This window comes from Rhinichthys klamathensis, unplaced genomic scaffold, assembly GCF_029890125.1.
Source record: "Rhinichthys klamathensis goyatoka isolate OS25496 unplaced genomic scaffold, OSU_Roscu_1.1 h1tg000157l_1, whole genome shotgun sequence".
Classification (NCBI taxonomy): domain Eukaryota; kingdom Metazoa; phylum Chordata; class Actinopteri; order Cypriniformes; family Leuciscidae; genus Rhinichthys; species Rhinichthys klamathensis.
Window position 1 is genome coordinate 3,245,017 of NW_026606692.1, and position 23,061 is coordinate 3,268,077.

Sequence of the window (23,061 nt, forward strand, 5' to 3'; positions counted from 1 at the left end):
GTGCATTAACTAATGTAAACAAATACAACTTTTGATTTTAATAATGTATTAAATGTTGAAATCAACATTAACAAATATTAATAAATGCTGTAGAAGTGTATATCATTATTAGTTCATAAACGAATGTGGTTAACTAACTGTAAAGTGTTACGTGCCATGCATATGTTAAATAGCCATTCCTGCTGGGGAAAAACAAAACAAAAAAAACAAGCTAAAACCAGCCTAACCTGGTTTGAGCTGGTGTCCCAGGCTGGTTTTACCCATTAGAAAGTTTACCATGATAAACTATAGTACATACCATGGTATACCATAGTAGTACCATGGTACCTTCATGGTACATACCATTAGTACCTCAGATATTACCATGGTACCATGGTACATTGTATGGTACTGTAGCTCTATAGAGGGGTTTTGGACACTTTTTTAATTTTTTTTATCTGACTAGGTTGGTCGGTCTAAGCTGGGAGACAGCTAAAATCAGCTTAAACCAGCTTGGCCAGGCTGGAAGACCATCATAAACCAGCTACTACCAGCTTAGACCAGCCTTTTTTTCCCCAGCAGGGATTGTATTACCATCTGATGCATTAATTTACCACGGTATTTTCCACTGTAATTCTATGTTGGATATTTTTGTAATTAGTAAAAAAAAAAACTTAATTTTTGGAGAATAATTGTCTGCAAAGGAAGAGCTTCTCTGTATGGCATTTTCCTTAAACTGTGATGTATGATACATTTATAATATTAAATGGTTGCAACACTTAGGATTAGATAAAAAAGACACATGAAAATTTGAATGAATTGAGAATTATTAAAAAAACATTTCCAAAAACAAAACATTTTTGGAAAACAAAGCAGTCGTTTAATTTTTAAAAAAATGTACCTGTTCTTTTGACAGACCTTTTGTTTTCGACAAATTAATAAAAAATGTCTCCGCTACTGACCTGAGGAAAGCATCCAAAAATCTGTGAATGTTGGCCGCTTTGGCTCTGTAACAGTGTGGCATTTGAATGTTGTTTGTTTAGTGGCTGACCTTCACTCATCAAGGACCACCTACCAAAACCTCAACAAAAAGGTCTGGTCAAACCCCTATGGGGGGTATACGCTGCTACTCAAAGGTATGAAACAATTATTACAGGCTGTTTAGGCACCTGAATTTATGATTCACAGGGGCTGTGAGGGTCAAAAGTGACGTTCTGACTCAATGTTCATCTAAATAAATCTCATCAATGACCTTACGCCACCGACGGGGGAAAGAGAAGCCATAAACTGCATATGGACACACGCTCACCTAGACATCGCCACTACCAGACAGCCGACGTATAATGCACAGACATAGATACAGTTCCAGTGGGATGAATTACACTTTAATTAGCTTTTCCATCCATGCAAACCATTCCACTTTAAGTCCATTCGGCCTTCTCTGGATAATCATTCATTATACAGAAACAATGTTTATGGTCTGGGGAGCGTGTGGGACTGCCCTCCATTGGTCGGCCGTTTCTGCTTTCATGATCCCACAGGCTATGAGATGATGTCATGTTATAGTCCACATCAAGGTCACACGAAACCTACCTTTGTTTTGTCTGAGGCTAATATTTTTAAGTATGTTAATCAGCATCCCTGCTGAGAAAAAAAGATCTATACCTAATATTTAAAATGGTTACGGTTTGAATTTTGCAATGTTGTACCTGGATGAAGAATGAGAGTGTTCTCTTGAAAACCAAAATGTATACCGTATATATACACACATATTTATTTATACAAATATTCTGTATACACACACACACACACACACACATATATATATATATATATATATATATAGTATATATATTATTTAAATCAGCATTAATGAAAAAAGACATGTATAAGTGATTTACAATTTAAATATATCTGTATTTTTTGCATTATAATAATATTTTCTCACATTACATTAATGAGAATTGAGGGCAACAATTTCTTAATAATATATATGTATTTAAGCAATTGAAATTAAGCAATTGTTGGCCTCAATTCGCATTAATCCTCAATTCTCATTAAAACACACACAAAATAAGGATTTGGCCCCAGACAAGTTCCTGATAAGTTTCGTGATATTTTTTTCTCTCATTTTTTCCCCTAGTTCAATGGTTTAGGGAACATTCTATGATGTCAAACCCACATCCACCAGGTGGTAGTGCATTTTATTAACCATCTAATCCAGTTTAGACCAGACCATAAACGGCCAGCTAGAAACCATGTAAAACCAGCCACAACCTTAGACTGGTTTTATCGGGATTTTCCAGCAGGGGATGCCTTGGCCATTTTGGTAATTTACAAGACATGACTGCATTTTAAAAACAGGCTTTTTACATATTTTTTTTTTTTAACTAACAAAAGCCTATAGTAATTGCAAAAGTAATATTCATGCACACCTTGACAAAACCACTAATAAAAATTCATCTTTCTGGTTGCAACCAATTGGTCACAGAGTGCTATACCAACACCATAAACCATCTCCTGCTTTATTGATTTGGTGATGAATCAATTAGTGAATTATTGAATTAGCCAGGGATTATGGGTCAATGTTGAGTGCCTTTGATCCTCCAGTGTTTCTCTCGTTCAGTAAATCACAGATCTGCCATAAAGGGAAGGGGTTGGGAATACAGCTTAAACGCGTCACATTTAGTACAATTCTGTGGATATTGTAGTTGTTTGCCTACAAATGTTGCATTGATTGGACCATTTTTTTTTTATTGACACTATTTCTTTATAACATTCACAATCCGTTCTGTTTATTTCTAGGCTTGAATCTTGCTTTATTTGACACCGGAATAGAGGACTGGGTTGAAGTTTATTTCTTTAAAACGGTCACAGTGCAATCAGCTATAAATATACTGCGTTCGCTTCAAGTTTAGGTAGGCCCGGACATTGAAATTAGCAGCTAGCGTATAAAAGTAAACATCGTCCGCTTTCTACGTGTACATTCAGAAATCACATCTCAAGGATAGGCTGATTATTTATTACGGCAGGGAAAAACAAACACAGCCTTTTGCTGACTCCAAGCCAATCATAATCATCGTGACGGCTAGCTAGTCGCTTATCTTGATTATTAAGCCACATTTCGCATCTGTTTGATAGATTTCCCGCAAGCATAATAAATGCCTGTCCCGAACGCAAGCTTGCATTTAAAGAGAAAAGGCTGAGCCTTTTTCAATAAAGTTTATTACTAAAACTTGGCCTTTTTGTGTGTGTTTGAGCTGCGGTTAAAGTCGGGACAGATGTGAATTTATGGGGCCAGTCTCTCATTCTCTTACCTTCCCATTAGCTTAAGTGACACGACAAGGCCGAGGGAAATCTCAAGCAATAAGGGTGATTACTTTAAAAGATCACACAATCTGTTCATATTCCCGTAATGAGTCTGATTGATTAAACTACAGGGTATAAATATTTTACGGGGTCATGTCGCTCAAGTTATTGTTGCTGATTTGCCGGCAGACAAATTGGTAGAGTCGCATTTACTTATTTCACTATGAAACTGACATTTTCATGCGGATAAAAGGGCTGTTGCAGAAAGCGGAGCCATGAATAAAGTGGGGATATCTTCAAATCCACATGCTCACGACTATGGGTCGATGCCGTAAAAGCCAGTCAGCGTTTGTGTCCATCTTGCAGTGTGTACATGGATGCTAAAACCACCTGAATAATTTCATTTATATGCAAGTGTTAGATCTAAAACATCAAAACACTCAATATAACATATAATACTGGAAATCACTCGTTCACAAATGCCAGCAGAACTGGTTTTAGATTTACTGTGGCGTTCGCTAAGGCAAGAATCACTATTACTATTTGAAATGTTTGAGCAAAACCCTAATCCAGTGGTTCTCAACATTTTTTTGACTCCCACTGTCTGCAACAATATTCAAAGGCCACATGACCTTTCCAGCTGTTCATGATTTACTGGATACAATTATTTTTAAAAGAATGTTAATAACTTGATCAAATGTATAAAAATAGCTGTTGGAACTGTGGCACTTTAAAGAAAAAAACAATTGTTGAGAGAGTGAATTAAAACCAGAAATGTCATGATTTTAGCTTATTTTAATGCTCGTTTTGTCTTATTTTAAATCATTTCCATTTATCCCGAGGCTTCCTTTGCTGAGGTCCCCTAGTGGGCCCCGGCCCCTGATTGAGAACCACTGCCTAATTTTAATTAGGTGTGCAATTTGTGCCATGCCATTATGGACTATGGACATGAATGATATCTCAAATCGTGTGACTTGTTGAGTGACTTAAGTCTTGTTTTACTTTTATTTTCAGAACAAGGAGCATTCCCATGGGCTTATATTGAAGGAGAAATCATCTAGAAGACCCTATCAACCACATAGCAACAACCTGGCTGCAACGTGCAAGACCAACGTTTTGCATAGGTAAGTATCGCTCTCATTCTCTTCAGAACATTTTAATAAAACTATTTTAAAACTATAAATCACCTGTTTATGTAGAACCACTAACATACAGCCTAAAAATGTCGGTAAACATGAAAATGCATGAAAAGTGCTGCACTTAGCAACTGAGGCTCTCTCCTGTCCTATTTCTATGAGTTTAATACATGCAACTCCAAGGTCATGTGTTAGCCGCTTCGGATAAAAGTGTCTGCTAAATGTAATGCAAAAGTTAACGTGCAATTTACCTAATCAGGTAGACGCTACATGGAGTCCTTTTCTTGACTTTAAAACCTATCCCATGTAAAACTTTTGAGGGTTTCATTGACAACTTTCAAGCTGTAAAACCCTATAATCTCCCGTCAGTGAGCGAATGCTATTCGCCTTACCCAGGAAATAAACCTGTGTAGTCCAATCTCTGAAAATGAGTAAAAAAACTCTCTCAGAGACTGTCCTCGATGTCCCGGTCTGGTTCAGTTTTAACAAGGCAGAGGCACCTTTCTGAGGCCAGTTAAAAATGCATTTAATCACTATATAAACATGCTGTCCTGTAGCCTCCGTGACAGAGAAGTTATGCTGTCTGTACTTGTGCGTTTAATCACCGCCCTCATACAAACGCCCAATAAAGCGCCTTGTTCTAGTCGTATTCCCATCATTTTTCTTTTTTATTTCTTGCTTTTTTTGTAAATGAAATTACCCTGATGACATCACTACCAAGGGGCTGATTACTTTACTTCCTCTTCATTAACTTAATTATTTGACTATCAGTAAACCCGCCTGAGTAATTCATATTTGAGAGGCTGGGCTGTAAATAAGCTCTTTCTGCTGGTTTATTATGGGCTACAGATTTGCCATTCTCCAGCATGTTAATCAGCCTCGCTGGTTGTGTCTGAATCCGGAGGCAGCTGTCTCGCTGCACATCCAGTCAATGACTTAAAAGATAGCGCTTTTAAATAGTGGTATCTTCAATACTTATATTTGAAATAGAATTTCAAGAAAAATCCAAGTGAGCTTTAAAAATAAATAAATTTGTGTTATATTATATTATATTATATTATATTATATTATATTATATTATATTATATTATATTATATTATATTATATTTAGTGCTGTCAAACCGATTAATATATATATATATATACAGTATACGTGTGTGTGTGTGTAGGCTATGTATACACTCACACACATCTAGTATACGACACGTATAGATGGATTTTACACAAATAGGCCCATTATGTGAACATGCCTTGATGAAATGTGTGTGTGTGTATAGGCTATGTGTACCACACACACACACACACACACACACACACTCTCTCTCACACACACTCTCTCTCTCACTCTCTCACACGCACACACACACACACACACACACTCTCTCACACTCACTCTCTTACACACACACACACTCTCTCTCTTTCACACACACACACTCTCTCTCACACACTCTTTCTCACACACTCACACTCACACACACACACACACACACACACACACACACACACACACACACACACACACACACACACTCTCTCACACGCACACACACACACACACACAGTATGTTTATATATAGGCATGTTACACAAATAGGCCCATTATCTGAATGTTTTGATTTGATTCAGATTTTGAAGAATCATTGTCATACTTTAGTTTTTCTTTTCGTTTATTTCCAGCAATTTACAGCAACACAGACATATATAACATTATTATACTGTGCATCAACCTCCCTTGCATCCTTCAATGGAAATAAATTACACAGACTTAAACTTGCTTAAATAACATTAACATGAACAAACACTGAGCCACATATGAATGTAAACATGACATTTAGAAACAATCATCCCTCCAGCAATTTACATCACACAGGTAAATGATGCATAGGTGAGAAGTCAGGGAAATGCATATTCATTTAGACTGCATATTTTAATGCAAATAAATATTTCTACAGTATGCATGTTGTACCTTTAAACAAACCAAGCATGTAATTAATCAACTCTAAAACAATGAATTTCAAACCGATTTAATGTTATTTTGTTGTTTTGCTTTGACACCACATGAAACGATATACATTTAAAATGTATAAATGACGTTTTGGGACATAATCAGTGTATCCGTGCAGCCTCAGGAGTTGATTGGGTCATGAAAAGTGCCCGTTTCACACCAGAAGGAAGTTTGCAGTGGATTGTGGAGCACTACTGGCCGCTTGAAACAGCCCCATCACACACTTTTTGACCTGGACATGGAAGCTGAAGGTCAAGTTCACCCTCCAGAGCATCTTGATGTTTCCCAATGGTAATGCTTCTTTTTCAAATCTGCCATTATTTGCTATTATTGCTGTTAATATTACTGTTAACCTGAATTAAATTACTGCACTAGCTGTAAGATTTTAGAAATGCTTCTCAAAACAATATTTCTTTGGAATAATATGCATGGTAGTTTTTTAAGAAATTAAATAGGGATTCCATATTCACCCGTATTTAAATAAATAATAGTTTTTTGCAGAGTTACCATAGCCTATATTTAGTGAAGGTTTATTTGCAATCGACAATGAAGCAAATGTGTTTTGCTGCAAAAACTGTACACATGTAAGCATGACACAGAACATCTGATGCTATTTACAATGAACAAAAACAATAAATTAACATGTAAGTCTTGCTGAAACAAGACATAGCTCTCAAAAATTGTAATCAAAAGCTCTGTTCCAAAACCTAGTGAGCTGCCTTACGTGAACAATTGATTCTTTAACATTAGCATGTTGCGAATCTAACGGCATGATATTTTTTAGCTGTTTATAATTATTTTTCTCTATCGAATTAATAATACATTATCGTTCAAAAGATTGGGGTCTGATTTTTGTATGTTTTTGTAAGAAGTCTCTTATTCTCACAATTTATTTTTATCGGGAAGAAAATCGGTAAAAATGCTAAAATTGTAAAATTTTATTGCAATTTAAAATAACTAATCTTTTTTTTTTTATATATATTATAAAATGTAATTTATTCCTGTGATCAAAGCTGAATTTTCAGCATCGTTACTCCAGTCTTTAGTGTCACATGATCCTTCAGAAATCATTCTAATATTCTTATTTTTTAATATTGCTGATTTGCTGCTCAACAAACATTTATTATTATTATTATCAATGTTGAAAACAGTTGTGCTGCGTAGTGTTTTTGTGGATACAATGATCATTTTTTTTTCAGGATTCTTTGATGAATAGAATAGCATTTATTTGAAATGGAAATCTTTTGTAACATTATAAACGTTTTTATGGTCACGTTTGATCAATTGAATGCATCTTTCCTTAATTTATTTAAAAAAACAAAATGTTTACGTCTACTGTGATCCTTAAAATGCCGTTTACAGGTTTTGGAACACAGCTTAAATGCTTGTTATTAGTTATATTGAACGTCTACTTTGTATAAGATTCTCTGACACCTCAAACATCAATGAAGTCCCTCTATACTGTATACTTGGTTGGCTTTTCGTGTGTCTTTAGGTGGCTAAATGGTTTGGCTTTTATAGTCTCAGTTTTTTAATCTTACCATTGCCAAAGTCAGACCACAGCACAGGACTGTAATGCTGTTGCGAGTTCATGCAGTCTCAGTTTCCATTTGGAAATCTTTTCATAACCCTGCCCCAATCTTCCTGTCGCCGCCTCCCACCTCCTCCATGTCGTCCTCAGAGAACGGGCTGTCGGCGTGGTATCCTAACGCCGATGTGTGGTGCAGAAAGTCTGTGGAACGTGCTACATTAAGGGTGTCGTTTATAAACTTGTGTGGCCCTTCCTCCTCGTCTTCTTCATCGTCCTCGTCGAGTTCGTCCTCTTCCTCGTGCTCCTCCACACTCTGAGCGAGAGCCCTGCGACCGTCCCTTCCTGGTCTCTCATTGGTCGGTTTGCTTCCCCCCCGTTGGCGTTCGACCTCGACCTGTGCGGCCTGTTCTTTAGCCTTACGACTGCGTTTCCACTTCATTCGCCGGTTCTGGAACCAGATCTTGACCTGTTTTACACACAAACACACACGGATCTCAGCAAAATAGACACCTTTTGCCAGAGAAACAATAATCAAAAAAAGAAAACAATGTATGGAAAAGAAACTTTGGACACTAGGTGATACCATATCAATGTTTTTTTGTTTTTTTATTGAAATTATTATTATTTTCTTTCTCCAACCGAATGAGTCGAATTTTAATAACTTTTTGGGTCTTTTTTTCATGTTCTGAAAGAAGTCTCTTACCAAGGCTGCATTTATTTGATAAAAAATACAGTAAAACTAATATTGTGAAATACAATTAAAATGAATTGTTTTCTGTTTTAATATATTTTAAAATGTAATTTATTCCTGTGAATTTTCAGCATCATTACTCCAGTCTTCAGTGTCACATGATCCTTCAGAAATCATTCTGATTTGCTGCTCAAGAAACACTTCTGATTATTATCGATGTTGAAAATAGTTGTGCTGCTTCATATTTTTGTGGACATTTTTTCCAAATTATTTGAATTATAGAAAGTCCGAAAGAACAGTATTTGTTTGAAACAAAATCTTTAGTAACAGTCTTTTCTGTTACTTTTGATCAATTGAATGCACTCTTGCTGAATAGGTCTAATTTTTTTTATTTATTACCTCAACTTTTTTTTCAGTAATGTAAATCCGTATATCACCGTATAATGTATATCAAAACTCCTCCACTGGCTGACTTTCACACTTCTTTACCTGTGTCTCGGTCAGCATGAGTGATGTGGCCACTTCGAAGCGTTTGGGTCTGGAAAGGTACTTGTTAAGTTTAAACTGGTTTTCCAGCTCCAGTAGTTGTTGACTGGTGAATGCTGTCCGTGGCCTTCGACATTTACCCATCAAACCGGACTGGGGGGCGGCTGTACGACAAAACGAAAGAATGAGGACATTAATACATTGTATATATCAATTATAAACAGGTTTAACACAAAAGACCATTAAATTGAGTTTGTTTAGTTGTTAGTGGTCAGAAGGACCCCCATCCAAGTGATAGTCTTTTGTGTAGATATGGTTCAGATCTTTGAGTGATGGGTTATTTCAAGTCTGCGCAACGCTAATAAAATGCAAATATTCTGCTGCAGTTTAACATAACTTCATGTTGAACTTACTAAGGGCATAAATGTTTAGCAGCATTTTTACTTAAAAGCCTGGATAACGTCATTGCTAAAACTGTAAATCTCTTCCAAATTAATAAGAGGCCTCTTGTGCCGGTATATAAAAATTAAGCACCAGCCAAAAGGGATACAAGCTACAAGCTATTTTTATGAGATTTTTGTCTCTTTTATATAATGTCAAGGACTTGCAGGGTTGGACACACACACACAAAACACACAAAAGAAAGCCTAGAATTTGTAGCTATCATTTACTATAATAGCTTTACTGCAGCTTATTGTTGAACACAGTTGAAGCAGGGCTGGGCGGCCATAAAATGCAAGAGCAAGCCATTAACTTAATGAAAATTCAATGAACGCTTTTGGGATTTTATTGATGAACTACAGTATGTTTAAGGTGTTTGTTTATAGTTTCTCTCTCACACAAAGACAATTTCCATCGAGCTGACATTTATGGGTTTATAAAGAAGCCAAAAATAAAATTATATTATTACAGTTTGGTGTAAATCCTGGTAACACTATACAGAACGTTGTTCAGTCAGAGTGTCAAAATGACTTTATTGTTGAGTTGTTGTTTCTTTAACTATCCAAGGATAATATAATCTTTCAATCATGTCTATGAAGAGTGTAATGTCTGTTAAATATGATCAAATAAATTGGCTATTTGTTTGTTTACAACGTATTATTTTAGTTTTTTTAAGTTCTTTAAAATTTCTGCTTTCAATTTTCAAAAGCTATTTTAATTGCAAATATATAACTAATATATAGTCATAATTTCCTGATACTTTCTTATCATTTAGCCACCTAGATTAATTCAGCAAACTAATTTTGCCACATGTGACCACCATGATTTCAGTTTAATAATCCATCAAACAGGAGTTATAAACCATCATAATTGCTTAGTGACTAATTAACTCCAGGTCTTTCAAGAGTCACAGGTGTGTAAGCACATCTCTCTCCCTCTGTTTGCTTTTCCTCACCTTTGATTATGTTGAAAAGGATTTCATGAGCTTTTACAATGTTTGCTTTCAAACCGACAATGGCGGTAATGCAACAAAATTTTGGTGTATGACAGTAATGATGCCATAATGATGGAGGTGCACAATTTATGTATTCTGCATGATTTGGAGAAAACTTCCAGTGACAGCTTCTATTTTCTATACTTTTTCTATTTACATCAGATGCTTTTGTAGTTTTTTTAATTACGGAAAAAACGTAATTTGTGCTCATGTGAATTCGGAGTACTTTAAAACAGCACTATTACGAAAATAGGAATTATTTCTTTTGAAAAACAAAAAGTCAAGTTAGAACCAAAAATAGCTTCAAATGGAACTTATAATGCTTCACAGATCATGTTTTTATAGTTAAGCAGGTCAAGAACTTTAAATCATATATTCAGATGCAATTAATTTGTTTTCATATAGCCCTGTTCATATGTGAATGTAGATCAGCTAAACGGTTTAGTATTATGTTAAATAAATACAATTGTTATGGTACTCCACTCAAATTTCATCGATAAGAATAACAAACGAATATCAACCATTTAATGCTTAACAGATTAATAATGCATTCAAATGTCATAGAACTTTCATGAATCAAGGATTGTTGAATGTATAGTAATGATTTAACAAAGTGTTACCCACTCATCTGCATGCTACCCCACTCACAGGTGTAATCGGGCAGTCGTGGTACCATGATGCCAGCTCGTATCCAGTGCTCCAGCGGTAAAGACCCGGCCATCGCCGCCGCCTTCAGCTGCTCCGGGTACGGGTGCGTCAGCTGCGTAAAACCCGAGTACGCCAGGGCGGGGTGCTGACCTCCCAACGCTGAAATGGGGTACATGGGGGTCGTGTACATGCCTGGAATTGAAGTGAGTCCTGGGTGTGGGAGATTGAGCAGCCCTGGTTTAGGTATGATTCCGGTTTGGAGGTGTATGGCGCAGGGGGACGGAGTGTCTGCGCGCCTGCAGGACACCGGGCTACCAGTCGGGCTGTCGCTGCTCAGTCCAGGTGATACTTCTCGTGTCCCTCGATGTGGTTCTTCAGCCAGAAGAGCGTCGATCCTGAAGTTCTTTGATTTTTCCATTGCAACGCTTCTAAGTTGTTTGGAGTTGCAGGAAAACACTTGGATAGCTGTGTTTTACGCACAGATACATGCGTTTTAAACACGATTAGTGATACTTTCTGCTCTATTTTAACTTGTGGGATATGTAGAGTTCAGTCTAAGTGATATTTGGAACTCAGCCCATGAGACGGCCAAAGTACCAGTTAATAAAGTATCTCTAAACTTTTACGCACAAAAAAAGAAAATAAATAAAACGCGCCAAGAAAGGATATACAATCGCTAAATCGTTCTTTAAAACGGCGGTCTCTTGTTTAGAACAGTATCTCTGTCATCTACCCTGCTCTCTGAACCTCTCCGCGCGTTCACATCGCAGTCATAACGCCTTTGTGAGCGCTGATTGGCTGCAGTGGATGTCCTGCGGGAGTAGATCACTTGACAGTTTTCTAATTAACTAATCATACTGTAGTACAGACTCTTCGAGCACGTCCTTGGACTGAGACTTGTTCCTCAACCAACATCATAGCAACGACACTTGCGAAGTTTCCAAAGTGCATGAAACCAAGCGTTTCTCGTGGCTTAGCCTACTGTAGCTCAGTTAATCGCACCAACTGCATGTTTAAAGGTATCCCTAAATCATCTAAATTAATTAATAAATGACATAATGATAGCAATAGTAATGATATACATTTTTTTGTCGCGATAAGTTTATTTATTTTGTAAGATTATGATTTGTTAGACCTTAAAACCTGCAATTGGTGCTATATAATTTATTATTATTATTATTACAATTATTCAGTATCTCACATAATATCAATTAAAAAATAACCTCACTGAGCAGTTGTCCAAGATGCAGCCTACCTATTAATAATAATAATGTAGCTAATCTAATATTTTTTACGAGCCGCATATTTAAAGAATTTCGTCTGTATTATCAAGGTAATTTAATTTTATGACTTTACATTATACATAGTCCATATAATTATGCATTTACCTATACAATAAGTCAAATGTTTGCAGCATTAAATGGTCTGATTAAAAAGTGTTTTGTCACATAACCCAAAAATGTATAGGCTACTATGACATCCAAATTTCAACTGTTTCTTTCAAATTCATTATGACTAAATTAACCAGACTATATGGATTTAGACAAATAAAATATTTGTAAGCTGAGGTTGCTTCTTATTTTTTTTTATTTTTTTTAAAGTAGGCCTACATTAAGTATAATAATGATGATGATGATGATGATGATGATATGATAATAATAAATGCTTACGGCGTGAATTTATATTTTCTAGAATCTCTCATCAGTTCGAAAATACAGTTTGTTGCTCATTTTCATGGACTTGAGTGTTTATTCCACTATATATGATGGGTATTAAGATGCTTTTAATAAATTAATTTAAGACAGAATAGTCGGTTCGAAAAAACACAAATCCGACCGCATTAACATCGTGCGATAGCGTAAATAATCATCGCACATTTGCTGTAGTCAATATATTCTACAATCTTCTGTATAGGCCTAAATGCAAACACAAAGTATGCATTAGCTATAACAAGGGGAAACAAATAATAAAAATAGTTGTATACCTATATATAAAATAATGAATGAAATATAGGCAATTCATTCAAAACCTTCATTCCATCTATGACCTGCTTGTCGTAAACACGCAATAAATCGAGACGAAATGAATTGCAATTCGCAGCTGTTATTTTAAATATTGCCTACATGAAAAGGCAGTGGACGGTGGATTAATAACATGGAAAACAGTCCCTGCACAGGCGACGTGAGGCTGAAACTCTGATATCTTCGCCTTGACCCGAGAAGATTGGAGCATCCCGCCCCTCTATACCGTAAATGCGACGCTGAAGCAGACTGACTCAACACCTAGTGTGCTCCCTACAGTCTACATCGGTCATGTCTTTGATGACAATATTGCACATGCATATCATTGCATTGTACATGAAAAAAAATTAAATAAAAAATAGGTGATTTTTTTAGTAATTTTTTTTAATCTAAAAACAAATATGTGCCTACCAAATATGCTGTCTAGTTAGGCAGCTCAGTCGGTATTGAGACACAGCCATTGGAGCTAATCTGCTCAAGAGAAATCAAGCGCTCTACTTCGCATCTTCCCAGCAACCTCTACCTCTCCCTCTCCCTCGGCCGGTGCGCTGCTTTTATGATTTAAAAGTAATTTAAACAGCCCGGCCACTGGTAAATCCGTCTTTGGCACCCTGTGACAGAGGTGCGCAAATTAAATTGAATCAATGGCACCGCCGGCCTCGTGTCACGTCCTCTCTATTGCGCGCGCACACATGCAGGTTTGTTGCATGCTTACCAGTGACATGCATTGCAAAAATAAGACTGCTGACATATATCTGTAATAAGAATGATTGTGATTTATCTGGTATATTTCTGTATTCGTTTTTTAATTGAAATGTTTAGATTTAATTTAAGATGTTGCAGTGTTTTGCAGATGCACTATATTGTGTTCTTTCTAAACATTATGCCCGAATGGCCTATCCACACACTGTTCCTCTTTTATAGCTCAGGTGTCTTGATAGAAATCTAAGTTTTATGTTTTACTTAAAGGGATAGTTCACCTAAAAATTGAAATTGTGTCATTACTCACCCTCAAGTTGTTCCAAACCTGTCTGAGTTGTTTTCTGTTGAACACAAAAGAAGATATTTAAAAAAAATGTTGGAAACCAGACAGATGACGGTATAGCCGCATTGACTTCCATAGTAGGAAAAAAAAAATCATGCATGCGGAAGTCAATGGCTACCATCAACTGTCTGGTTACAAACATTCTTCAAAATATCTTCTTTTGTTCCATACAGAAACAAAACTCATACAGGTTTGGAACGAGGGTGAGTAAATAATTAAAACATTTTGGGTGAACTATCCCTTTAAGAATCAACTTTCTCCGAAGTTTTTCCTAAAGTTCCTTAATTGTTGATACACAGTAAAGAGTATAAAGCTAATTTATTTAGTCAAGGACTTGATGAGAAATGTTCAAGTTCAAGATAGGTTAAAGAAATGTTTAAATACTTCATATTTCACAGACCGAGATGTTTGAGCACAGTAGTCATTTTTTACATTTTACACAAAATAATGCATGTTCTAAAATAAAGTTGTGAATTTTGTTCTGTTTTACTACATGATGTAGTCTAGATCAATGCTTATTTGAATGTTCATGCATGTACAGTAGGCTATACAAGCATGCACACACTGCGCTTATAGATCACATATCGCCTTTAGATCACATATCACAGTGCGCTCTTGATGTGCCTTTCAAAGTCAAAGTTTATCATTTAATTTAAGGCCTGTAAACTTTAGTACCTGTCGTGTTTACTGAACATTAAAGGCCTTATCGCTGATTTCAGACATATTCTGCGGTCATTATCGCAGCTCAGCAGTGAACAGACTCATGACCTCTGTTTGATCCTCTGTCTGAGTCAGCAGTTCACTTCTGATTAGCATGACCCCAATTCCAGTCTGGTGCAACCTGGCCTGTTGTTCATCTTTATTTTGAACTATAATATGTCTGGAGCAAAAGTAATATCCTGGAAGTAATATTTGCGTGGACCCCTCACATCAGAAAAGGTAAAAATCGAGTCTATTATTAGATGTTTTATTAAACGTGTGCCATTCACGAGCCCTTTTAGTGTACCAACTTTTGAAAAATTAGTGTGAGGTTGCATCTAATGCATTATACTAATTATTCCTGCTCAGGAAAGATCTCTGAGGACGGCTCCTTTCCTGGCAGAGCTTCTGAACGCTGATAAATATCCAGCTTTTACCCAAATGACAGAAAGTAACTTAAAATCATTCTTTATCTATGGTTTTGTCCTCGATTTGCACCTTTCAGTGTAATTTGTGCTGCTAAACGTAACATGCTTTTATCAGGACTCATAAATTCATCTAGGCTGGCATGAAATGATGTTGCTTTATTATGTTGATCAGTTTTGTCATGGCTACAATGACTCTGTGATGGGTCAGGAAGCAATCGTTAGTTCAGATAAGACGACTTCAAAGATAATTATGACACCTCCTGTCCTCTCCATCTGAAAACACTCTTCATATTTACATTCAGGGTCATTTATGCAGTATATCATACTGTATATGTCTTAACTGATTGAATATTTAATCAAAATATTAAGAACAATATAATTTAAATAATTTTCAATAATAACTTTTAAGAATTTTTATATCATATTAATATTTAACAATTTTATAGATGGAAATCATATTACTGACTTCACCTTTATTACAATATCACTTTTAAAAGAACCTTTAACACAAACTAAAAACAGGCAATTTATTAAGAAATATACAATTTTTATATTCAAAATATATATATTCAATCTAAACATATTTTGTTGTTTTAATTGGTCATCAATTTATAGTTTTTCTATTATGTTAGTCTTTTGTAAAAACAAATAGTTCTTTAATGACATCATCATCCATGAAGTGATTTTGAAGGGAGCACAACAGCATAAACTGGAAATTTATAAAAAAGTGTTTTTCTTTAATTATAATATTTAAAATGTACATCTTAATATTGTTTTTACTGGTCATCAGTTTATATGTTTTTCTCCTGTGTCCCCAATGCACTTTCTATTAGACTTTTGTAAAAACAAAATCTAGTTCTTTAATGACATCATCCTCCAGGAAGTCACATCATTATTTGGAGGGAATACAAAAGCACAAACATCAGTGAGTATTAGCAGACTGGATTAATTATGTGATGTTTTGCGGTATTAGTTGTCTTACTTTAAAACATCCATCCAGAAACATTACAGAAATTTGTGTGTTAATCTCAAAATATTACAAGATAGTTAAAATGAGCTTTCCTCATGTAAGATAACAGAAGTCTGAACTCCCTTCAGAGTGCACCAAAGCCACGCCTCCTCCAAAACACATGAACACACACAGCAGAGTCTGGAAAGCGTCACGAGACGAGACAGCGTTAAACTACCTCTTGTCTCAAAGCACATAACATTACAATAATAATGAATATAGAGTCTGATAGAGACTGTTGCAGTTTAATGTCAGTGTTGATAGTGTTGCCATGGAAACGCATCATTTTCGAGTCACGAACAGCTCAGAGTATAACGTCACGGGTTTCCATCTCTTCCAAATTACAGTAGTTATAGTGTGAACGCAGCATAAGATGGTTGTTTTGGATCAGGAGGAACTGTTAAACGGTTTCGTTTGCGGTGCTCTGTGACTGACGTCTGTCTAACTGCATGAAACGCACTGATGACGTGTGATGTCTGTGCGAGCAGGTGCGTGGAGGTATGGCAATTCATATGTTGACAGGCAAGTGGACATCGCATTGGACAAACTTTTTTTGGCCCTACGCCTTCCACAGTCGATATATATACACATGGAAATACATTTAGACCACTTAAAGGGATAGTTCACCCAAAAATGAAAATTCTGTCAGTAATTACATGTTGTTCCAACCCCGTAAGAGTTTCGTTCATCTTCGGAACTCAAATTAAGATATTTTTGATGAAATCTGAGAGCTGTCTCACTCCTCCATAGGCTGCTAGGTAATTTCATCTGCCGGCCCAGAAAAGTTAGTAAAAACATCGTTAAAATAGTCCAAATGACTACAGTGACGTAGTCTATAACGACTTTATTCAACTAATCATTTTCTTCAGTGTGGGCCTCGAGATAGTTCACGAGAGCGCCACGACGCATGTGGAGAACTGAGAAGATGACGCAGACGGGTCTCGATGTAGTGTTTAAAGTGTGCATTTCCTGGATGTCCGAATCGTGAGAAACCAACGAGAAAACGTAAAAGTGCCTTAGCAATGCCGCAAAATGAATGGCTTTCCTTTCACAGTTTCCCATCAAATGATCGTGAGCGTCATCTTCTCAGTTCTCCACATGCGTCGTGGCGCTCTCGTGAACTCACTCTGAGGCCCACACCGAAGAAAATGAATAGTTGAATAAAGTTGTTATTTCTGGGGGGTTTTCCGCACAAAAAGTATTCTCGTCGCTTGATAAACTTAAGGTTGAGCCACTGTAGTCACTTGGACTATTGTAACGATGTCTTTAATAACTTTTCTGGGCCGGCAGATGAAATTACCAAGCTATGAAGGAGTGAGACAGCTCTCAGATTTCATCAAAAATATCTTAATTTGTGTTCCGAAGATGAACGAAAGTCTTACGGGGTTGGAACAACATGAGGGTGAGTAATTATTTTCATTTTCAATTTGACCGCAGACGAGATGTTTGAGCACAATAGTCATTTTTTTACATTTTACACAAAATAATGAATGTTCTAAAATAAAGTTGTGAATTTTATTCTGTTTTACTACATGATTTAGTCTAGAGCTTATTTGAATGTTCATGCATGTACAGTAGGCTATACAATACTGAGTACTATACTGAATTTTCATTTTTGGGTGAACTAAACCTTTAACTTGGTGATTGCTATCAGGATGCGAAGAGACTTTCAACCAGCATAACAAAAAAAATTTTCTGGAACAAATCACCTTTGATAAAAAATACTTCAATTAAAACACAAGCACATTCACTGTTTTAAAAGAGTTCAATCAGCCACCTGTTTGTTTTTTCCACGCAGGTAACAAACGCACCTTACGCACCTTACGCTTACGGTTTATGGCGGTTTAATGGGCCGCCTTTAACAAGCAGGTTTTTTATGGCCCCACACAAGGGCCTCATTGTGTGCTTGTAGATAAACAACCCATATTGTACCAATCACACACAAGAAGACATAATTACTTTCACCCTGATATCCCTGCTATCTCAACGCACCATTATCTCTTCCTTTAAGAGAGAAGACTGAGGGCTTTGAAGTTTCCTTTCTCCCAGTGAATCCCCTTGCCCGTTTCCCGCTCTCCATAATCTTTCATTATCTCCACTTACCTACAGCATATGTGCTAATTGATGTTGGTTTTGCGATGGATTACAACGAATCTGCTTTGAAGCTGGGCGGCAAAGTGACATATCAAGTCAATGAGGAAGTTCAAGTCATTAGCACACAGTAAGTGTGGCCTTTATTGGCTAATTTGTCTGAGAATGGCAACCTTTGGTTGAGATGGAGTCGGGACGCTTTCAACTTGTTACAGGCAAGATAATATGTCAAATAAGTTCAAGGCAATTTTTACAGTTATTTAACAAATTAACCATACACAGATGTACTGCCAAATGTTGCCTTTGGTAACCTTGCATTATAAATGGCTTTAATGCAAAATATTATTCTTATTTTTTTTATTGATTAACATCGCATGCAAATCACTACATAATCGCTGAATGATGTGGCCTTTGGTCTTTCGATTGCTAGTCCCCATGATGCTACTTGTAAGTGGTGCTTTCTTCTGGCTCATAGAGAACTGAACAAACCCTTCACCATAAGTAATAATATTCGGCATGTTATTGGTCCCACCGTTTGTGCTACGAACGTGAATTAAAATCATGTGACTTGTGTAGCAATGACCCTGAACACCCTGGCAATGACCTTGTAATCAATTAGCAACACACTAGAAGATATATTTATATACTGCTATAGTATTTATTCATATTTTTATATTTTCAGACTAAAAGTTTTAGTAATTTATGTGCTTTTCTCAATTTTTATTAGCTTTAGTTTTTTTATATACATATTTTTATTATCAAAAGAACATAGGAGGCTGTGTTATTTTAGTATTATTTATTATAATATTCATTCATAAAATTCAATTTTCATTTTAATGTGGATTTAAAGTCCCTGTAAAGTCAAAATTAAGTATGTGTTTTGAGTTTGTCACACCACAGAAAAATGTGTTATTAGCCACCCAGCCAAATTTGAATGATAAAAAAAGCCAGCAAGTACATAAAATAAGCTATCAAAATCTTGAAAAAATGAGCAGTAATCTCTGCTCTCAAACGCTGGGGGCGTGTCCACTGGCTGCGCTGAAACCACGCCCACTCGCGGGAAAGCTGCCGTCGTCGACTCGCCACACTCAACTCTACAGCCGGAATGGATGCTCGCACGGTGGGCACGCACTGCCGAATGGCACCAGTTGTCCGCGCGACGGGAGGATGAAGGCTGAGGCGGGAGTCGGTTCGGCCCCATTCACCAGTAACAGCGGATTATCAGTGAATCCCAGTTGTCTCCGACGAAAGTTTATAAAACTATCCCGTGTAAAATGATTACTTACAGAGGCGGGTTTTGGCGGTGATCCTCAGCTCTCCATCAAGGTGGCTCTTCACAAAATTAATCCACTTCTTCTTGATGTAATCGTTTTTCGGAAATTTAAACAAGGACACCGATCTGTTTTGTACGTGATCCGGTGATCGCATCCAGGTAGTACGCATTTCCGTGACGAAGGCATAGCTAGTAGCTAGCAATCTGTAGGCTGTGTTACTAATAATAGTACTGACAGTAACTCGCGATTGAGCGGCACACTGATGTGTATGTCAGTATGTGTGCTCTATAATATTGTTAGGAGCGGCCAGCCTCAGCGGCTTTAGTGCGTCATCAAGTAGGGCGTGTCCAGGAGCTCAAGGGCTCCAGTGCGTCATCGAGCCCTGTTTTAGCCCCGCCCAGAAAATCCGGAAAATAGCAATGGTGAAAAACTGTTTAACGGTCTAACTCCACAATTCAGAACTTCACAGTTCACAGTCTTTGTAATATGTTTTAGCAATACATTTCTAACATTTATAATGTGTTTAGAATTTTTTTTTGAAATTGCCTTTACAGGGACTTTAAGTTTTAGTCTTTTTGTTATGTACATTTGTCGGTTTTTTTTAAATATATATTTCTATTTAGCTTTAATTTATTAATGTTTATTTCAGTTAGTTGCCAAGGCCACGTTTCTAATTTTCCTTTTCAAGTTTTTAAATCTAATATTTTTTTTGTTTTTATTTTATTGTACCAAAAATGATGTTTATTAGTTTTAGTTAACAATAACAAAAATGCACACTAGCAACCAGTTTTACACAAACAAGGAACACATTTTCTTCAGAAGATTTTTCATGCAGAAGTTTTCATACTCAAGCATATTTTAATATTTGTTATCACACGAGTTCTTCATTATAGCTTAATATGGAGACGAATTCTGATACTCTCCAGTAAGATACACACTGTTGTTCCTGTATTAGTTTAATCCTCGACACAGTTGTTTGACTGAATAATGCAGCTTCATGTCATCTCAGAGAAGGGTGAGAAACATCTCCTGCTTAGACATTGACCTCTCTTTGCCTCCCTGGTCTGAAAGCTATCTCCACATCCTACAAGAGGACAACCCTCAGAGAACAATACCCCACCAGCTCTCTCTATTCTTCCATTGTCTCACTCACACGTTCCCTCTAATGACCTGTGAGAATTGAAGACTTCCCAGACAACAATTGTGACAGCTCACACAGTGCCTAAATGGCTTGATTAATGAGATAGACATGTTATGTTAAAATGTGAGTGTGTGTGGGCAGCAGATGTTGACACCATCTATTAACCACTTCAATTTGTCCTTGGTAAAAATTTGCATGGATATGCACGAACAGGACATCTATTTATCCATGCAGAAAAGTGGACATCAGACTGTCTGGTTATGATAAAGAGTGAAAGAATAAACATTTGTTGATCCAAAATGGAAATTTTGAGGACATGTGTTGAGTTGAAATACTCATGAAGAAAATTACGTTAATGAAATTTTTTTTAACGTGTTAAGGATTTTAAAATGTAAAATGAACGGATTTTCATAACGTTGACATCTTGTGGCAATTCGAGACAAAAACATTATTTAATATTACTGAATCAACCTGCAGTTAACAACAACTAAAGTCATTTTTATCAGTCAGATCAGGTAGAAATGACTCCTTTAAGGGTTAATTTCTTGTTATCGTGGGCTGTGCATATGTCAAGATAAAAGTATAATGTTCATCCTAAGTCTGGGTCTTTGAACAAAAAACAACGACTAATAATCAAGTGAAAGCAGTCATGAAATAGTTTGAATATGGAATAACTGTTTATGGCTCATTTTAATTTTAATCTTATGGGGACATTGTCATACATAAATGTGGACTTCTAAGGGAGACATAAAATCTTTCTGTGCTATGTAAATCTGATTTACAACGTCTGGGTAGAGGTCTGTCGGAGTAGCTTTATGCCCAAATTATTGAGCTGGTAGATCGAGGTTATTGAGGTAAGCAGTCTAACTGTTTTGCCAATATAGGAACCCTGTTGAAATTGCTACGCGCCAGTTTTGCACTTCACTTCTGACTGTCGAGCTTCGACCACTATCGGATTGCCAAATGAAAAAATCAATTACTCAGTCAAGCTGTCGAATTTTATTCAATTCCTCATAAATTGTCTGAACAACAAATGGCTTTTTGGTGTCAGTATTTCGATTGAGGGTCTGTGTCACCTTAGCTGTGATCAAATCGAGTCCAACATCTCTCTCAAGCTCTTATTGGATGAAATTTATTCATCAACAGCTGCTAAGTAAAGGCCACGGCATAAGTAAGTGGCTGCATTAGAATATAAGAGTATGGAAAAGCAATGAACCTAATGTTGACTTCTGACTAAATCATTATATTATTTATGAACACAGGTTGCAACGGCTCACAACTGTATGTTATTAGCAATACAACTGTTCCTTTTTGCTTTATCACTGGCAAATATATTAGTATTCCTAATTTTATTTGTGACTCTATTGGGTGCAAGGATGTATTCATTTTCATTTTCAGGTCATTCTCAGAAAATGGTACTATATATCTCCCCATGACTTATAATGATAGAATTAACCGATACAGAATGTAGTCACATTATTTGATAGATTTAATAGATGTGTTTGATATGTGCAATGAAAGTGAAAAAATAAATAAACAATAAAAAATGTTCACAGAGTGCATGTTCCCATTTACAACTCCTACGCTGTGGCTTTATATACATGTAGAATCCATTTAGCTTCTTTTGGAATTAAAGTGTTTTTTTCTTTCTGAAATACTTCATGTATTTTCTGCGAAAATTCAGTTAATTTATCCCTGCACTTATAACCAATTAAAATAAATTCTAAATATGTTCCCCATAGATTTCTAGCACAACTGACACCATTTGCTCAGAATGACCCATCCACTAGTTCCCAGTCCTCTCCTGAAACTCTCATGAAGATGAGGCAGTCAGCGATGTCATTGATAGATGCCGTGGGGGGGGGGGGGGGGATATAATACTCAGTTCATTTCATCAGTAGGGTTAATTAACTGGCGCTCGATTGGACCTGAGGTTAATCTGTGTGCCGAACTGACACATTGCCGTTCATCACTCTCATCACTCCATCCCCCTCTCCTCCTCCTGTCCTCCTCTTCCGCGCACTCGTCCGGTGGAAGACGGGTCAATTAGTTCATGTCTTTTCACACAGATGGCCCGCTGGCCCTGCTGCCGGCAGCTAATTGACTGAAATGAGCAACCACGCCCCCTT

General features: G+C 36.6%; 1 protein-coding gene across 2 annotated transcripts; it reads right to left on the minus strand.

Moving 5' to 3' along the window:
* Nucleotides 1-8,022: 8,022 nt before the first annotated feature.
* Nucleotides 8,023-11,953, minus strand: mnx2b (motor neuron and pancreas homeobox 2b). 2 transcript variants are annotated; one of them, XM_056258693.1, is made up of 3 exons: nt 11,225-11,953; nt 9,145-9,305; nt 8,023-8,430 (listed from the first exon to the last, which is right to left on the minus strand). In XM_056258693.1, the coding sequence occupies exons 1-3, from the start codon at nt 11,640-11,642 to the stop codon at nt 8,056-8,058; spliced, it is 954 nt and encodes a 317-aa protein (XP_056114668.1). In that variant the 5' UTR covers nt 11,643-11,953; the 3' UTR covers nt 8,023-8,055. The 2 variants fall into 2 exon arrangements, with proteins under 2 accessions (XP_056114668.1, XP_056114667.1); XM_056258692.1 differs by having other exon boundaries at nt 11,201-11,953.
* Between the last annotated feature and the right edge of the window lie 11,108 nt (nt 11,954-23,061).